At 35.9% G+C, this 20025-nt stretch overlaps 1 protein-coding gene across 5 annotated transcripts in view; it reads left to right on the plus strand.

Moving 5' to 3' along the window:
* Positions 1-20025, plus strand: part of NUP62CL (nucleoporin 62 C-terminal like) — a 73623-nt gene that overhangs the window by 49466 nt on the left and 4132 nt on the right. For 4 of the 5 annotated variants that reach the window (XM_078064119.1, XM_078064122.1, XM_078064120.1 and 1 more), the window contains one exon: positions 737-803. The exons of the other annotated variant lie outside the window; for it this stretch is intronic. In XM_078064119.1, the coding sequence (XP_077920245.1) occupies positions 737-803 (67 nt within the window). The remainder of the gene's footprint in view (positions 1-736; positions 804-20025) is intronic. 5 annotated transcript variants of the gene reach the window in all.

A 20025-nucleotide genomic window follows, 5' to 3' on the forward strand; every position in this document is an offset into this window, starting at 1 on the left:
TAAAAACACCAACACCAAAAATACATGCTCATAGATACAGAGAACAGATTGGTGGTTGCCAGAGGCAGGGGTTGGGTGGTGGGTGAAATGGGTGAAGGTGGTCAAAAGGTACAAGTTTTCAGGTATAAAATAAGTTATGGGGATGTAATGTACAGCATGGCGACTATTGTTAATAATACTGTATTGCATATTTGAAAATTGCTAAGCGATTAGATCTTTAAATGTTATTATCACAAGAGAAAAAAGTTTTTAACTACATATGGTGATAGATGTTAACAAGACATATTGTGGTGATCATTTTGCAATATATACAAATAGCAAACCATTGCGTTATATGCCTGAAACTAATAGAATGTTATTTGTCAGTTATACCTCAACAAAAAATTGCTGATTTGGTTGGAAAAAGTAGTATTTTAAATTTTACATGAATTTTGTGTCTTGTGAAATGTCTCTTAGTGTTTTTTTAACTTATTTTTGTACTGTAGTAGTCAGTGTCTTATTGAATTACAGGAGTCAAATTCTTGACAGTTACAAAATAGTTAGATTGAAATAATAGAAAGATGTAATGAACATTACAAATATGAAATAGCAAAAAAAAGCCATTAATACTTTATATATCCTCAGTCCATTTCTTACCAAAAGAAATGAAAAGTCATTTCCTAATTTCAATTTTTTATGTTTGTTTTGTTTACCATATCAGAATTATCATAATTAAAAATTTTGTATGTGTTTTTAGCTTCAGCAGATCTGCAGGATCCTGAATGCTCATATGGACTCTCTACAGTGGATTAATCGGAATTCAGGTGGGAGTTTATTTGTATGTGAAGCTATCTGTTATTGCAAGTAGAAAATGTGACACAAGTCAGGTTTTGTGCACCACGACCACACTCAAATGAGAGCTTGGTTATAGGGGTATTACTTAACTTATAGTATGTATACATTAATTCTGGAGAACTATAATTGCTTGTTTTTATAAAATGGAACACAGTAAGAATAAACTAGAAACTAATGAAAATAGGGGCTGTATAGGAATGAGGTTGGGGAGATAGGGACAGAAGCATGACTTCTCTATGTATACCTCTTAATATAGTTTTGATTTTTGGCCCACATAAAAGTTTAAATACTCAAAAACTAGAATTAAGCCAGAAATACTGGGAAGAAAGACAAATGCTAAAATTGGATACATACAAACTGAAACCAAGCAAACCTGTGTAACTATAACATAATCATCCAGCTCAGATAACTTTTGAACATGGTGTTCTTGATAGTACATTCTTACTAGTATATAATTTAAGGACAGAAAGAACTGCAAAGAAATCTTAAACTTTCTTAATAGGTTATTGTTAGTTTCAGAATTATACTATATTACGTTTATATATATTCTAATATAATGATATTTTTGCCATCCTATATATTGTAGGATAAAGCAGAGGCATAAGGATAGTGATGATAATGGAAGACAAGATAAAATAGAAGATACTATTCTGTTCCTTCTTTTATGTTTGTATTGTAAATTTGGTGCAAATATTAGTATGACTTCCTGTTCCCTTGTTCTATTTATAGAAAGGGCCAAGAAGCAATGACTAACCCCAATAGCAATGAACAGCACATCAAGCACCTAAATCTTGGTTTCTAAAAACCATTCCCATTAAAAGTAACCAAGGCTTCTTGGGGAAATATCTAATCTCAGGTTTCAGGCAGGGAATGTGCAGGTTGAGTTTGGAACTTTTTTATTTTTATTTTTTTAGAGAGAGAGAGAGTACAAGCATGGGGGAGGGGGGCAGAAGGAGAGGGAGGGAGAGAGAATTTTAAATAGGCTCCATGCTCAGCACAGAGCCTGACCTGGGGCTTGATCTCAGGACCCTGAGATCATGACCTGAGCAGAAATCAAGAGTCAGATGCTTAACCAACTGAGCCACCCAGGCACCCCGGGAACTTTTCATAGAAGAAAATAGATTGTTCAAAACTAATGGTGTTATATCAGGACACAAGATTGTGCTTGAATGGGCTTCTATTGGCCAAATTAGGATGGTTTGAACATCAAAAAGAATATCAGTAATGGATTATTATAATACACTGAGGGGGGGAAATCCATGAATCTGCAGTGATAGGAGAGGGAGGAGGAGAGGGAGAGAGTGGGGAGGGGGAGGGAGAGAGAGAGAAATGGGAAGTGCAGGGAAAAGCCTTTATAGAAGTGTGACAGCTAATAATTGTGGAGAGAATGATAGAATCAGAGAATCACAATTAAAAAAATTTCAACAGAGCATTATTAAGCTTACCCTGATCTTGAATACCTTGCCTCATTTATAAAATGTTTCAGCTGTCAGTCATTTCTTGGCAGAAAAAATATGCTAGAAGGAATGGACTAAATACAGATTGCATGTTACTGGGTTAATTTAAAAAAGCAGTTTTATTGAAGTATAATTTACATACCATAAATCTCACCCATTTTAGTATGTGTGCTGCCTAAGCGAGCACAATTTCACCCATTTTAATTGTACAGTTTAGTGAGAAAGCCACCATTTTGCCTCCCCAGCATCATGATGATTCAGGCAAGGGTCATCAGTGAATGCTAATACCACTGAGTTTAAGATTGTTGGGGAACAGGATATTTACATGGTCTCAAAAGTATCACTCCACACATTACTTAAAAATTTTAAAGAAGAAAATGTGCCTTTACAACAGAACTATCTGACAAGTACCACGTTAACCAAGTGATAAAATTTAATATCACTAATAGTGGGATAACTCCATGTGCCTCTTGATCTGACATGATAAGAAATATACAATATCATAGATGTAATATTCTTATCAAAACTGGTTCATCTGAATCTAATCATAAGAAAACAATCAGACATTCTACAGGTAGAGACATTTTGGAAGATAATGTAGTATTCTTATAAAAAATGTTTAACTGAATAAAATCACAAAATAATCAGACACTCTATGTGTAACACATTGTGAAACATAATTGGCTTGGGACTTTTTAAAAAGTCAGTCATGGGAAACAAAAAAAATTCAAAGCCAAGTTAAGGGGATTGTCTCAGATTAAAAGAAACCTAACAATTAAGTCGTCTACTATGTTAATTTTGGATACTGGATCAAAACCAAGAAGACTTTCTTCTCTTCTCTTCTCTCCTTCTTTCTTTCATTCTTTTGTTCTTTCTCTCTTTCATTCTCTCGTTCGCTTTCTTTCCCCCTTTGTTTCCTTGCCTTCCTTCCTTTCTTACTGCCTGCCTTCCTTTCTTTTTATTTTTTATTGAGGTATAATTGAACTATGACATTGTATTAGCTTCAGGTGTACAAATAATGATTCAACATTTATATACACTGTGAAATGATCATCACAATAAGTCTAGTTAGCAACCATCATCATACAGAATTACAAAAAAAATTTTTCTTGAATTTTTTTTTGTTTCCCATGACTGACTTTTTTTAAAAAGTCCCAAGCCAATTATGTTTCACAATGTGTTACACATAGAGTGTCTGATTATTTTGTGATTTTATTCAGTTAAACATTTTTTATAAGAATACTACATTATCTTCCAAAATGTCTCTAGCTGTAGAATGTCTGATTATTTTCTTATGATTAGTGATATTAAATTTTCGTATTTACTTCCTTGGCAACTTTCAAGTATACACGAAAGTATTATTGACTATAGTCACCATGCTGTACATTACATCCCCATGACTTATTTATTTTATAATTGAAGTTTGTACCTCTTGACCCCCTTCACCCATTTCGCCTTCTCCTCTCTAGCAAACACTGTGCTGTTCTCTGTATTTATGAGTTTTGTTTTGTTTTGTTTGTTCATTTGTTTTTTAGATTCCACATATAAGTGAAATCATATGGTATTTGTCTTTGTCTGACTTATTTCACATAGCATAATACCCTTTAGTTCCATCCTTGTTGTCACAAATGGCAAGATTTCATTTTTTTATGGGTGAGTAGTATCCCATTGTGTGTGTGTGTGTGTATACCAAATCTTCTTTTTCTAAAAAATTTTTAATTCCAGTATAATTAATGATGTTGTATTAGTTTCAGGTGTATAATATAGTGATTCAACAATATCTGTACATTACTCAGTGCTCATCATGATAAGTGTACTCTTAATCCCCTTCACCTATTTCACCCATCCCCCCATCCACCTCCTCTCTGTGTTCCAAATCTTCTTTATCCATTCATCCAGCAATGGACACTAAAGATTAGGGCCATATCTTGGCTATTGTAAATAATGACGCAATTAACAAAGGGCATGTACATCTTTTCAAATTAGTGTTCTCATTTTCTTCAGATGAATACATGGTACTGGAATTGCTGGGTCATTGGTAGTTCTATTTTTAATTTTTTGAGGAACCTCCATACTGTTTTTCATAGTGCCTACACCAAAGTGCATGAGGGTCCTTGTTTTTCCACATTCTCACCAACACTTGTTATTTCTTATCTTTTTGATAATAGGCATTCTGACAGGTAGAGGTGATATCTCATTGTGAATTTGATTTTCATTTCCCTGATGATGACTGATGCTGAGCATCTTTTCATATGTCTGTTTGCCATCTGTGTGTCTTCTTTGAAAAAAATATCTATTCATGTCTTTTGCCCATTTTTAATTGGATTGTTTTTCTGGTATTGAGTTGTATAAGTTCTTTATATATTTTGGATATTAACCCCTTATTGGATATATCATTTGCAAATATCTTCTCCCATTCAGTGGGTTGCATTTTCATTCTGTTAATGGTTTCCTTTGCTGTGCAGGTTTTTTTTTTAATATAGTCCTATTTGTTGTTGTTGTTTTTTAATTTTGTCACCTTTGCTTTTGGAGTCAGATCCAAAAAATCATTGCCAAGACCGATGCCAAGGAGCTTATCACCTATGTTTTCTCAAGAAGATGTTATTTAGAACAATTGGGGAAACTGAATAAGAACTGTATATTAAATGATATTAATGAATTTTTTATTTTTTTACATGTGTTACTGTGGTTGTGTAGGAAAACATTTTATTCTTAGAAGCTTTATGCTACATTATTTAGAGAAGTGTCATGACTAGTTTTCTTTCAAGTGGTTCAACCAAAATCTTGTGAAGAGAAAGAGATTGAGCAATTTGAGGCAAAATAATAACAGGGCGTTAATCTACATAAAGGATATACAAGTTTGTGATTTTTACTATTCTCTCAACTTTCTATGGATTTAAAATAAAAATATAGGGAAAATAATTTTTATAGACTTTTGCCTAAAATAAGGAGTATTAGTGAGACCTCAGTAATTGAGATAAATGGGGGCTAGTTAGGCAATTAGTTGTTACTCTTTTTAAAGATGTAGTATGAAAATAATACAACTTTTCTCATTTCTCATTTCCAGATTCCTTATTCTCTTCATTAATAGAGGTCATCAGCCATGAACTTCTTTACCTTTTTTTCCCTTCTAGACATACCTGTACCATCCTCCACCTTTGCTTCCTTCTCTCAGAAGAAGTGTCCTCTCCCTTTCTAAACTCTTTTGAACCATCAGAGGGATGTTAAGTTCTATATTGCTTTAGCATTAATTACCTGATAGGGAGAAGTTTCTGAGTCTGATAAGTATGGACGGGTTCAAGTCAAGGCATTACCACTTAATAGTTGTGTGACCTTAACTGTTACTTAATCTCCCTGAGTCTATATCCTCATTTGAAAAATGAGGAAGAATATTTACCTTTCAGGGTCCTTTTTATAAGGACTAAAAGAAACAATGTTGAACTTTCCTGAAGCAGTGCCTGGCCCAGGTTGGTGGTTAGTAAATAACAATGGCAGAACTCTTTATCAGAGATTACTGTGTATAGGAGAGAGAGAGAGGAGAAAGACAACAAAGCCATTTGATTCAAAAAGTAGCTATTAAATTGGTCTAGGGAAGGCATTTCCAGGAAGATTATCACTGAAAATTACTTACCTTGGAGAAGTTGTAAGAATGGCTGAGATGGAATGCCAGTGACTGGAAAACACAGAGGAATGAGATTATGCAGTTTGACTCAGTTGTCTTCCTGTGTGTTGCATATTTTCCTACAGTGAGCAATGCATCTTGGGTGGAGTTAGGGGGATGTCAAAATGTAAATATGCTGTAAAGAAAGATTACAGTAATTTTTTTCTCTTGGCTAGGATCTTCTTTGTCATAAGTGAAATATCAAGGCTCTCAGCCAATGTTTTCCTGCTAGTGCTACAGAGGACTTACTTCATATAAATGAAGAAACCGTGGCCCAGACAGGTTAAATGACTTCCCTAAGAACATACAGCTAATTACTGGCAAAGCTAGGACCAGAATCCAAATTTCCTGATTACCAGAACAGTATTATTTCTCCTGGTATGCTCTCAAAACAATTCTAATGTAGGCATCACTGGATGTTAAAAAAAAAAAATCTTAATCATGTACCAACAGTAGAGGACAAGGGTTTTCAAAGTATGATAATCGTAGTACTTTGTGTCGGACATATTTTCTAACTGGGTAAATTTCTTAGTCAACAGAGGGTAAAAAGAGTAAGACTATGGATAGTAATGATTACTGGGAGTTACTTTTTTGCTTAAAATTCAGTTGAGCTGGAGATGCAATGAGGTCTCCTGTAGGTTCTCAACTGAGACAGTGGAGGTTATGATGAAGAGAGAGGGAAAAGCCCAGTAATTCCTGCTGCTGTGGGCTTCTTTTTGCTGTTCCCATCCAAGGAATCTTTCCTTTTCATATCAGGAAATAACATGATCAAGTAATAGAGAGTGTCAGGCTTTAATTATGCTAAGAGAGTTTAGTTTTGTTTTTTTTTTTTGGTGGTGGTGGTGGTGGTTTATTTTGCTTTTTAATAGTTAATGAGATCACATCTGCTGAAATGGTCTGTGACCTGAGAAGTTTAAGGTTAAACTCACATGCAAATAATAGTTTTAGAAAAACTAATTCATGTGTTATCTTAGCAATGGAAATAATATATTTTTTCCTGAAGAAAAATCTCTAACTGTATAGTTTTGTTTTTTTTTTTTAAAAAATTTTATTTATTTGAGAGAGAGAGAGAAAAAGAGAGCACAAGCAGGGGAAGGGGCAGAGGGAGGGGGAGAGAAGCAGGCTAACCACTGAGCAGGGAGCCCAAGGCAGGGCTCCATCCTAGGACCCTGGGTCCTGGGGATCATGACCTGAGCCAAAGGCAGATGCTTAACCGCCTGAGCCACCCAGGCGCCCGTAACTGTATAGGTTTTTAAAAATGATTTTAATGTCAAAATCTGTATTTTAAAAGGTTTCTGGGGAATGTTTTTGTGGTTTAATATCCTTAACATTGGTACGAATTTTTTTCCTATTGTAAGACATAGCAACTGTAATGCTAATAGGATCATGTATTTAACTTAAAAATCAGTGTATCTTTAAAAGTGACTTAGAAACCACACAGTATACTTTAAATATGTTAAAAGATTGCACTGTCCAATCAACTGTTCAGTATTCATGAATGAGTTAGAGAGAAGCCGGCCCCTTTTCTTCTCCAAACTCCATAGAACTGACTGTGATGGGACTGAGCTGGAAAGTGGTCAGAGATTAAATACGAGAGCATTGAATCAGGGAATGTCTGAACATGTGCTGATATTGACCAGTTCTCAAATTTGATACTCATCCATTGTTTAACATTATCTCTGCCTCTTTTCCTCCTGATCAGTATAGATAATTGAGAGTTAATAGTAGCGATAGCCAAATACCACTTTCCTCTTTTGTCTTTCTCTGTAAAAATTTACAGCCTTATTTCAAGGTTTGCTTGATGGCAATGCTGCAGTCACACATCTGTCTTCTGAGTTGGCAGTCACTGAAACTGCAGCAGCTCCAGCTCTTCTGGGACCACTTAGGACAGAGTTGACAATCAATCTGAGCTAATTTGCTATTCATTTTAAATATATGGAGCTACTTCTCTTACAGAGCGGGGGAGGTAGGGGCGAAGGACAGGCATTTTTTGTTTCTCCATATACCAAACCATTGTTGGGTCCATAACATTAATATTTGTCACATGCCACAATAAAGGGATGGGCAGCATAAAATCTTAAACTTATCATTCTTTATAAGTTCTAGAAGTTCCTTGAGTATTTTCATGACATTTTGCTTTTTTGGTGAAGTGTCCGAAAGCATCATGACTAAAATATATTTCATCCATGATCTTTGCCGTCTCTTATGGGTTACAGCCCCATAATTATTTAATAGCTGCTTACAACATTTTGACTGCTATTTAGGGAAGAAAGAGAAGACTCCTTGGAGTAACTAAAAATGCCAGAAGGAATTTTGTGATGTTTCCAAAATACATTCCCATTAGCACCGGTCTCTGATCACCTTATTTTTTCTTTTTGATGTAAAACATTCTTAGCTGTCTAGTGTGGTGTGACTAACTCTTGCATAAAATACCTTCAGGATCATTTCAGAGAAGCAGCTTTTTTGTGATATGTCACAACTATAATTCATTTTTATCCAATGTTAATACTTATTGTTTGAGGGGATTATTTTAAATTAGAGTTTTCAGGGTTGGATATTTTTAAACCTTTTTTTTTAAGACAAAATTGAGGTAGATTTGACATATAACATTATATTATTTTCAGGGGCACAATGCCATGATTCAATGTTTGTATATATTGTGAAATGATTGCCACAATAAGTCGGGTTAACATCTGTCACCTTACAGTTAAAAAAAATTTTTTTTCTCATCACAAGAATCTTGTGATGACAACTTTTAAAATCTGCTTTCTTGGCAACTTTCAAATATGCAATACGGTATTATTAACTATAGTCACCGTGCCATATTTTTTTTAAGAAGCTTGGTCCAGGTAAATGCTTTAAAAATATTTTTTTTTTAAAGATTTTATTTATTTATTTGAGAAAGAGAATGAGAGAGAGAGAGCACATGAGAGGGGGGAGGGTCAGAGGGAGAAACAGACTCCCTGCTGAGCAGGGAGCCCGATGCAGGACTCAATCCTGGGTCTCCAGGATCATGACCTGAGCCGAAGGCAGTCGCTTAACCAACTGAGCCACCCAGGCGCCCCTAAAAATATTTTTATTAGTTTATTTCATCCCTCTTATATCTGAAGAGCATCAAATGCTGAGATGCCAAAAGATGCCTTTGAATTCCAAATAAAATGTCTTCTTTTTCATCCTCTAAAATAAAATCTGATTTCCTGATTAAGGTGGTTTCTTTTACCTCCTCTTTTTCTTAAATTCTTTGAGAAATCTTGGTGACATTGGTTGATCAGCAAGGTCATCTATTGTGTTCTGGAGTGTAGTGTTCCACTTCTGATACTTGAGAAGAAAATGCTCTTGATCTGCCAGAGATGTGGCAGCTCACTCTAAGGGTCTCTCAAGCTCAACAGAGACAGGTACTCGCTTCTTCCCATTGCAGTTAACTGAAAGGTATTTTATGTCTTTCCGTTGTTTAATGAGCTACCTCCTCGTCTCCGCTCGCCTTTACAGACAAGATAGATTTATCGTCACATTATTGTTCCTTGATTCTAAATAATCTCTTGTAGGTAAGATTAGGGTACGAAGGTTAAACATGATGAAGTCTTCAGCTCCTGTTAGGAAATAGTGCGTGATGGTTAACATTCTCGGAGCTCCACTTCTAACATTCCTTTTCTATATGTAAATCCAGATTTGAAATACACTCAATGCATCTGCAAAATTAGATTTCTCACTAATCCTGCTTATGTACATTTTGTGCCCAAGTGAATTTCCTCAGCTGGAGAGCCTCCCCAGATGAATTATATGTAACATGATTTAAATCACTCCCAAATAGCAGGATTTATATTGTTTGTGAGATATACAGATTTTTCTCCAAAGCAATTTTCTTCCTGCTAGTGACTAAAAACTATAAATATGCTGGAGTCTTGCTATAATGCTGTTTTTGGGCCCATGCTGTATGGCCACCTCATAGATAAAATGGCCTGATAGTATTTCACCCATGAAATCTCCCTAGATGGGGTTCAGATAGGCCTGCCTTATTTTGAGCACTTCAGTGTTTGAAAGGACAACAAATAGCATTATTCTGTGGTGCCAATTATTAGCTCAACATAGTACTTTTTCTTTAAACTCTTCACAGCATTTGACAAACAGGCACACTGTAATAGAAAAAGCACTCGGAGATGGGAGTCTGAAGATACGAATCCTGGTATCATTTTTCATTAGCTTTGGCCTTTGGGAAGTTACTGAACCTTACCTTCTTGAGTTTTTAATTCTGTCTATCCTGATGGATATTGTGGGACTCAAATAAAATAATATGTATAGCCATTTTGAAAACGGAAGTACTGTATAATGGGAATGTGTTCTCTCAGATACAAGTCAAAACCACGTAGCTGTGACTGTTAAATACAAAACACCTACTATGGGCCAAGGCACTGTTGATCGGTATAGGAGGTATAAACATCAACGGCACACTGCCTTGAACAGGTTCAAAGTGTGGGGTGGGGGCAGCAAAGAAAGAGAAACCTAATCTTTAGTTGATTTCCTGGAAGAGGTAGAATTGAAATGAGACTTGAATAGTAAGTGATATTTCAGTAGGATGACTGTCTGAGGACCACTTAAGATATAATGTAATAATTCTACTACCTTGTTTCCACCATGTTGTCTCCAAGAATTCAGGATAGCTTCACCATCTTTTCTTTTTATGCCTTTCCTTGAAATGTATATTTTATTAATTTTATATGAGGGGTAGTGCTGTACACAAGCAGTATCTTCACATCACCAACTTAATGTGTCATTAGCAAGACCAGGATGAGCATTCCCATGGCAGAGGTGAGAGCTTTGTCCATTCTCTAGAAACACTCTTCTTCCCATCAGACCATAGTTAGTACTGAGAATTCACGTATATTTATTCTGAATGTTACTTTAACTTTAATAAGCTAGGAATCTTCTTAAAAGTAGCTAAGACAAATAGGAGGACAGTGTCCTCTCTCTCTCTTTCTTTTTTCCTTGCCCCCTTCCTATCTCTTTCTTCCCCTTTCTGAATGAAAAATAAACCTTAATTATATTCAGCTCCTGAGATTTCAAGGTTGCTTTTAAACAGCATCCTAACCGAATACAAAACCTTAAAATATGGCTTTAGCTTAACAGGCATGCAACAATGAGGAAACCTAGATCGTAAAGCTAGAAGATGGCCAACCATATTAAGTAGTGAGAACAGATTTGTTAAAACTATCACGTCATATAAACTGGGGGCCATATTATGTGCCTATTCTATTGAGCAGGCACTTCTGGGAAAAGAGGTTGGGAATCCAAACCTTATTTGTGTGTGTTAGTCTTCATCATTGAAATTTGTACATTTTACTATTTGAGTTAATTGTACATTCACATGTACTAGTAAGAGATCATATAGAGGTGCTGAAGAAATAATACAGAGGTCCTATTTATTCATTATCTAGTTTTCCCCAGTGCTAATGTCTTGTAAAACTGTAGTACAGTAACACAACCAGGATATTGACGTTAGCATAATCTGTCTTGTTCAGATTTTCCCGGTTTTATTTGTATTGTGTTTGTGTGTTTCATTATACCCAATTTTATCACATGTGTAGGTTTGTATATCCATTACCATAGTCAAAATACAGAACAGTTCCATTACCGTAAGAATTCCTCATATTCCCCCTTTATTGTCACACCCACCTTCCTCCCACATCTCTAACCCAGTTCCTAATTCCTAGAAACCACCAATCTGTTCACCCATTTCTAAAATCTTATCATTTCAAGATACTATATAAATGGAATCATACATCATATAACCATTTGATGTTGGCTTTATTTATTTATTTTTCGCTCAGTGTAATTCCCCCGAAATCCATCTAAATTACGTGTATCAATGGTTCGATCCTTTTAGTTGCTGACTAATACTCCATAGCATGTATGCACCACAGTTTGTTTTACACATTTACTGGGTTGTGGGACATCTGGGATGTTTCCAGTTTTTGGCTAGTCACAAGTAAAGCTTCTGTGAGCATTTATGTACAGATTTCTTATATGAACAGAAGTTTTCATTTCTCTGGGATATATGTCTGAGAGTGCAATTCCTGGTAATATGGTAGTTGCATGTTTAGTTTTATGAGGAGCTGCTGCACTTTTTTCCAGAGTGGATATACCATTTTACATGTCCACCCGTGATGTATGATACATCTAATTTGGGTCCTCAACAGCATTTGATATTTTCACGATTTTTTTTCCTTTTAGCCATACTGATAGATATGTAGTGATATCATTGCAGTTTTAATTTTCATTTCCCTGATAGCTAATGATGTTGAACATCTTTTTATATGCTTATTTGCCATCAGCGTATCATCTTTGGTGAAATGTGTGTTCTTGTCTTTTGTCCATTTGCTAATTGCTAATTGGCTTGCTTTTTTTTTAAAGATTTTATTTATTTGAGAGAGAGAGAACAAGCAGGGGGAAGGACAGAGGGAGAAGTGGACTCCCCACTGAGCAGGGAGCCGACGTGGGGCTCAGTCCCAGGACCCTGAGATCACAACCTGAGCCGAAGGCAGAGGCTTAACCAACTGAGCCACCCAGGCGCCCCTTGTTTTTTTGTTTTAATGTTTTGAGACTTTATTATATATTCTAGGGTATATACTAGTCCTCTGCTGGCTCTGTGGTTTGCAGATATTTTCTCCTAGTTTGTCATTTGTCTATTCCTCACAGGATAAAAGTTTTTAATTTTGAGTTTCTCCATTTTTTTATGGATTATGCTTTTGGTGTCAAATCTGAGAACTTTTTGCCTAGTACTATATCCCAAAGATTTTCTCCTATTTTTTTCTACAAGTTTTATTGTTTCACCTTTTACATTTAAGGCTGTGATCCATTTTTGAGTTAATTTTTCTTTAAGATGTGAGGTTTAGATCAAGGTTCTTTTTTCCTTTTTTTTTTGCCTATGGATATCCAATTGTTTCAACACCAGTTGTTGAAAAGACTATCCTTCCTCAATTGAATTGCTTTTGCACCTTTGTCAGCTACTAGTTTGACATATGGGTCTTTTTCTGGGCTCTCTATCCCATAGATCTATATGTGTTTCCCTCCACTAATATCACTCTGTCTTCATTATTGTAGCTGTATAGTAAGCCTTAATATCTGATAGAGGGATCCCTCTCACATTATTTTTTTTTTTCCATCAAGATTGTTTTGGCCATTTTAATTCCTTTGCCCTCTCATAAAAATTTGTTGGGATTTGACAGAAATTACATTAAACCTATAGATCAGTTTGGGGGAGAATTGACATTTTTACTATGTTGAATCTTCCCATCCATGAATGTGGCATGACTCACCATTTATTTAGGTTTTCTTTCATTTCTTTCATCAGCATTTTGTAATTTCCAGCACCCACATTATATATGTTTTGGTTTTATTAGATTTATACTTAACGATTTCATTTTATTTGTAGTGATGATAAATGGTATTATGTTTTAAATTTTGGTTTCCGTGTGTTCATTGCTAGCACATAAAAATGCAATTTTGTTTTTGTTTATTTTTATTTAAATTCAATAGTCAACATATAGTACATCATTAGTTTTTGATGTAGTGTTCAGTGATTCATTAGTTGCGTATAACACCCAGTGCTCATCACATCATGTGCCCTCCTTAATACCCATCACCCAGTTACGCCATTCCCCCACCTACCTCCCTTTCCACAACCCTCAGTTTGTTTCCTGGAGTCAAGAGTCTCTCATGGTTTTTCTCCTTCTCTGATTTCTTCCCATTCAGTTTTCCCTCCCTTCCTCTATGATCCTCTGCGCTATTCCTTATGTTCCATATATGAGTGAAACCATATGATAATTGTCTTTCTCTGATTGCCTTATTTCACTTAGCATAATACCCTCCAGTTCCATCCATGTCGATGTAAATGGTAGGTATTTATCCTTTATGATGGCTGAGTAATAGTCCATTGTATATATGAACCACATCTTCTTTATCCATTCATCTGTCGAAGGACATCTCAGCTCTTTCCACAGTTTGGCTATTGTGGACATTGCTGCTATGAACATTGGGGTGCAGGTGCCCCTTCTTTTCATTACATCTGTATCTTTGGCGTAAATACCCAGTAGTGCAATTGCTGGGTCATAGGGTAGCTCTATTTTTAACTTCCTCAGGAACCTCTGTGCTATTTTCCAGAGTGGCTGTACCAGCTTGCATTCCCACCAACAGTGTAAGAGGGTTCCCCTTTCTCCACGTCCTCGCCAACGTTTGTTGTTCCCTGTCTTGTTAATTTTAGCCTTTCTTGTATGTATGCTTTCTTGTATGTATGCTTGCTGAACTTCTTAGATCTAGGAATTTTTGTTTTGTTTCGTTTTGTTTTGTTTTTTCATTCCTTGGGACTTTCTACATAGGTAGTTATATCATCTGCAAATAGAGAAAGTTATTTCTTCCTTTCCAATCTGTATGCCATTTATTTCTTTTCCTCGCATTGCACTGGCTAGAACTTCCTGTACTATGTTGAGTAAGAGTTATGAGAGCAGACATCTTTGTCATGTTCCTAAGTTTCCATGGAAAGCCTTCACTCTTTCACTTTAAGTATGATGTTAGCTGTAGACTTTTCGTAGATGCTCTTTATCAAGTTTAAGTAATTCCATGCTCTTCCTGACTTGCTGAGAATTTTTATCATGAATGGGTAATGGATTGTTAAATGCTTTTTCTGCATCAATTGCTATAATTGTGTGTTTTTTCTTCTTTAACTTGTTGATATGGTGGATTGCATTGATACATTTTTTTAATTTAAATTTTGTTAGTTCTCATATAGTGCAATATTGCTTTCTGGAGTAGAATTCAGTGATTTATCACTTACATACAACACCAGTGCTCATCACAACAAGTGCCCTCTTTAATACCCATCATCCATCTAGCCCATCCCCCACCCACCTCCCTCCATCAATCCTCAGTTTGTTCTCTGTCGTTAAGAGTCACTTATGGCTTGTTTCCCTCTCTCTTTTCTCCCCCCTCCCATATGTTCATCTGTTTTGTTTCTTAAATTCCACAAGTGAGTGAAATAATATGGTATTTGTCTTTCTCTGACTGACTTATTTCACTTAGCATAATACACTCTAGCTCCATCCACATCATTGCAAATGGCAAGATTTCATTCTTTTTAATGGCTGAGTGAGACTCTGTTGTATATATATACCACATCTTCTTTATCCATTTAACAGTTGATGGACATTTGGACTCTTTCCATAGTTTGGCTATTGTTGATAATGCTGCTATAAACATTGGGGTGCATGTACCCCTTTGAATCTGTATTTTTGTATCCTTTGGGTAAATACCTAGTGAGAAATGGGAGAAGACAGGAATAGACACTTTTCCAAAGAAGACATCCAAATGGCTGAGACACATGAAAAGATGTTCAACATCACTCATCATCAGGGAAATACAAATCAAAACCACAATGAAATACCACCTCACACCTATCAGAATGGCTAAAATGAACAACACAACAGGTGTTGGCGAGGTTGTGGAGAAAGGGGAACCCTCTTGTACTGTTGGTGGGAATGCAAACTGTTGCAGCCACTCTGGAAAACAGTATGGAGGTTACTCACAAAGTTAAAATTAGAACTACCCTAAGATCCAGCAACTACACTACTAGGTATTTACCAAAAGGATACGTTGGTAACATTTTTTAATGTTGAGTCAGCCTTAAATTTGTGGAGTAACTTCTACTTGGTCATGGTTTATAGTTTCTTTTATACACTGTTGGATTCAGTTTGCTAGAATTTTCTGGAGGATTTTTAAGCGAGAGATTTTTAAATGTTCATGAGAGATTTTGGTCTGTAATTTCTCTTTTTGTGTACTATCATTTCTTGGTTTGTTATTAGGGTAATACTGGCCTCTTTTTTTAGAAGAGTCTGAAGAATTGATTCTTCTTTAAGTATTTGGTAGAATTCTCCAGTGAAACCAGATGGCCCTGGATATTTCTTTTTTGGGAGGTTTTTAATTACAAACTCAATTTCTATAATGCTTCTAGGACTATTCAGATTATCTTGGTTGAATTTTCATAATTTATGGTTTTCTAGGAGTTGGTACAATTCTAAGTTGTTGAATTTATAAGCATAAAGTTGTTCTTAGAATTTCCTTTTGGTACTTTTAATGACCACAGGATCTGTGATGATCTGCCGTTTCATTCCTTATATTGGTGATTTGTGTTTTTTCTATTTTAATTTTTTTCTGTCTTGGTAGAGGTTAATCAATTTTATTGATTTTTTTCCTCCAAAGAGTCAGCTTTTTGTTTCATTGATTTTTCTCTATAGTGCTCCTGTTTTCAATTTCATTGATAACCAGTCTTTATTATTTCCTTCCTTCTGCTTGCTTCAGGTTCATTTTGCTTGTCTTGTATTTTCTTAAGGTAGGAACTTAGATTATTGATTTGAGATCTCTCCTTGTCTCTAATAGTGTTCTCTTTTAAGGGCTTTTTGAAAATCAGCAGTTTTTAAACCTCAGTTGTCATCTCTAACCATCAGTTTTACTAATGGTTCTTTTACTTTCCATGATAAAGCTCCATGTTAACAAACATCTGCACATAGATACCCCAAAGTCACCTCAAATTAAACTTGTGTAAAACTAAACTCATTATCTTCACTCTCTCCTGGGCCTCCCAGATCAGTAACTCCTTCAACTTTTCTTTTTCTCAGCTAACAGTTGCTATTATTTACTCAGGGACTTAAGGTAAACAATTTCTATTTCTTCAGTAAGTGATGATGATTATACTTCTTAGTAGCTCCTGAATCTTTTCTTTTCAGTAGATTCCTCTCACTGCCTTATTTCAGGTCTTCTTCATCTACCACCTTGAAATTAGAGTATAAGTTTTTTAATAAGGTTTATGAAAAATATCAGCTTCCCTATCGACACCCCATTTCCCACCCCCTAGAAGCAATCACTTTCAATTATTTCACCTGTTTTTTAAAAATATTTCTGTATCTCTAAATACCATGTATACTGTTACTTTTTAGTTTTTCCATTTTAGGCCTTCTGTACTGGCTTCCCCAAATGGGAGGTAAGAATTTAACTCTTTAATACCACCTCATTTTATGTATATGTGTGTGTGTGTGTGTGTGTGTGTGTGCAATACTATATACCACCATACTGCCCCCCAGTATATATGCATATTACATATAGAGAAGTAGATAAATATATGCATTTAAGCACACTTTTCTGTCATCTTACCAATACAGCCATATCATAAATTACACATAGAACAATATTTGTTTGAGTTACGATTGCATAAATGTTATTCACAGCCCAGCCATATAGCATATTATGTTGTCTTCTTTCTCTTTTTTAAGATTTATTTATTTATTTATTTTAGAGAGAGAGAGAGAGAGCAGGGGGAGGGGCAGAGAGAAAATCTCCAGCAGACTCCACACTGAGCATGGAGCCCGATGTGGGGCTCAATACCAGGACCCTGAGATCATGACCCAAGCTGAAATCAGGAGTCAGACGATTAACCGACTGAGCCACCCAGGCGCTCCTGTCTCAATTTTTTTTTTTACAAGTTTTTGTTTTCCTTTGAAGTTTATTTCATCATTTGCTAAACTTTCTATATACTTACCAGTAGGTAGTTCATTCTCTAATTCTGTGCTTTTTCTTTAAATCCATCAATTTCACCTTCTTGGTTTCCTTTCTCCCAGAGCCCTCTAATCTCTAATCTATTATCTGGTATTGTTGCTCTCTTGGTTTACTACTCAGCTAGGTTCTTCCCTCTATAGCAATCTTGTATTCCATCTATTTCTTTGTTTCATGGTTCTTATACTTCTTATTTTGTGGTTTATTCTCTTGTTTTAGTATAACATGTAATCCATCAGCTTCCTGAAAGAGTGCATGGGAAGTAAATTTTTTGAGATATTGCATGTATGAAAAGGTCTTTTTTTATTCAAGAATAATTAACATACTGCGTTATATTAGTTCCAGGTGTACAATATAAGGATTCCACAATTATATATATTTCTAAGTGCTCATCAAGATAAGTATACTCTTGGGGTGCCTGGGTGGCTCAGTTGGTTAAGCGACTGCCTTAAGATCAGGTCATGATCCTGGGGTCCTGGGATAGAGCCCTGCATTGGGTTCCCTGCTCAGTGGGGAGCCTGCTTCTCCCTCTCCCTCTGCTCTTCCCCGGCTCATGCTCTCTCTCTCAAATAAATAAATAACATCTTAAAAAAGATAAGTATACTCTTAATCCCCTTTATCTGTTTCACCCATCCCTCCCCCCAATCCACCTTCCTTCTGGCAACCACCTGTTTGTTCTCTGTAGTTGAGTCTTGTTTTTTGTCTCTTCTTTTTATTTGTTTTGTTTCTTAAATTCCACATATGAATGAAATCATATGCTATTTGTCTTCTCTGACTGATTTCACTTAGTATAATGCCCTCTAGGACCATCCATGTTGTTGGAGATGGCAAGATTTCATTTTTATGGCTGAGTAATATTCCATAGTATATATACACCACATTTTCTTTATTCATTCATCTATCGATGGACACTAGGGTTGCTTCCACATCTTGGCTATTGTAAATAATGCTACAATAAACATAAGGGTGCATATGTCTTTTCAAATTACTGTTTTTGTTTTCTTTGGGGAAAGGTCTTTATTCTACCCTCACAATTGATAGTATTGGCTATCAAAATCTAGCTTGGAAATAATTTTCTCTTAAACATTTGAAAATGTTGTTCATTGTCTTCTAGATTGAGGTCCATTCTGACTCCTGAACATTTATGTGACCCCTTCATTTTCATGGTTTTTTTTTCCTATGGAAGTTTTCAGGATCTTCCCCACAATACTGAAATATCAGATGGTGTGCCTTCGTGTAGGTTTAATTCATCCATTGAGGTGGTATTCAGTGAGCTTTTCCAATCAAGAAACTAATTTCTATTAGTTTGGGGGAATTTTCTGGAATTAGGTTTCTGCTGTATTTTTGTTAAATTTTCTCCGATAAGTACTCAGCTTTTTATTCCAGTCTTTCTGTTGATCTTTGCTTCCTGTCATAATTTTTAGTTTGCAAGAGCTTGTTGTATTGTTTTATGATTTGTGTATGTGTGTTTTAAATAGCATCCAGTTCTTATTTCATGGATACAGTATCTTCTCTCTGACAATATTAATGATTTTTAAAAATGTTTTATTCTTCCTGGGGCGCCTGGGTGGCTCAGTTGGTAAAGCGTCTGCCTTAGGCTTGGGTCATATTCTCAGGGTCCTGGGATCAAGCCTCACGTCGGGCTCCCTGCTCAGTGGGGAGTCAGCTTCTCCCTCTCTCTCTGCCCCTCTCCCTGCTCATGCTCTCTCCCTGTCTCAAATAAATAAATAAATAAAATCTTAAAAAAATATTTTAGTTTTCCTGGTTTGTTTCTTCCAGCTTTCTTTATCTTTCAATTTTGTTTTGGTCTTACTATTTATTTACTTATTTATTTATTTATTTATTTATTTGAGAGAGAGAGCAAGGAGAGGGTGAGAAATGGAGACAATCCCAAGCAGACTACGTGCTGAGCATAAAGCCCAACATGGGGCTCAGTGCCGCAACCCTGAGATCATGACCTAAGCCGAAACCAAGAGTCAGACGCTTAACCTGCTGAGCCACCAAGGTGCCCCTGGTCTTTCTTCTATTAGAGATATTCCTCAACTATCTGGTGATTCTTGGTTGTCCATTTATATTCAGGAATAGACACTAAATTGTAGGTGGGTCTTGCTAACTTACTATAGGATAAATTGGCAAGGCCTTTTTATTGGAGGATCTCCAACCATTACCTTTAGGATTTTTAGGATTTTTCTCTTCAGTTGGTCATATTCTCCAAAGAAGAATCTTCCAACTCTTGGCTAGAGATTAATAAACCTAGTGGCAATCCAGTAAGTTCTTGGGGCTGTTAGAGAAGGGATTGGGGCTCAATGTTCAGCTTGTAGACTTTTATTTCATCCCTTACAAACTTTCACTTAATCCCTATTTTTGTACAGATTCCTTGTCCTCAATTCTCCCTGGTGTCCCTGAGCCACAGCCCATCTGGTTTACCCTCTCTAAAGAAAAGTCCTCTGCTGGGCTTGGGTAGGGAGAATCACCCAG

The sequence above is a fragment of the Halichoerus grypus genome, chromosome X, assembly GCF_964656455.1.
Source record: "Halichoerus grypus chromosome X, mHalGry1.hap1.1, whole genome shotgun sequence".
Lineage (NCBI taxonomy): Eukaryota > Metazoa > Chordata > Mammalia > Carnivora > Phocidae > Halichoerus > Halichoerus grypus.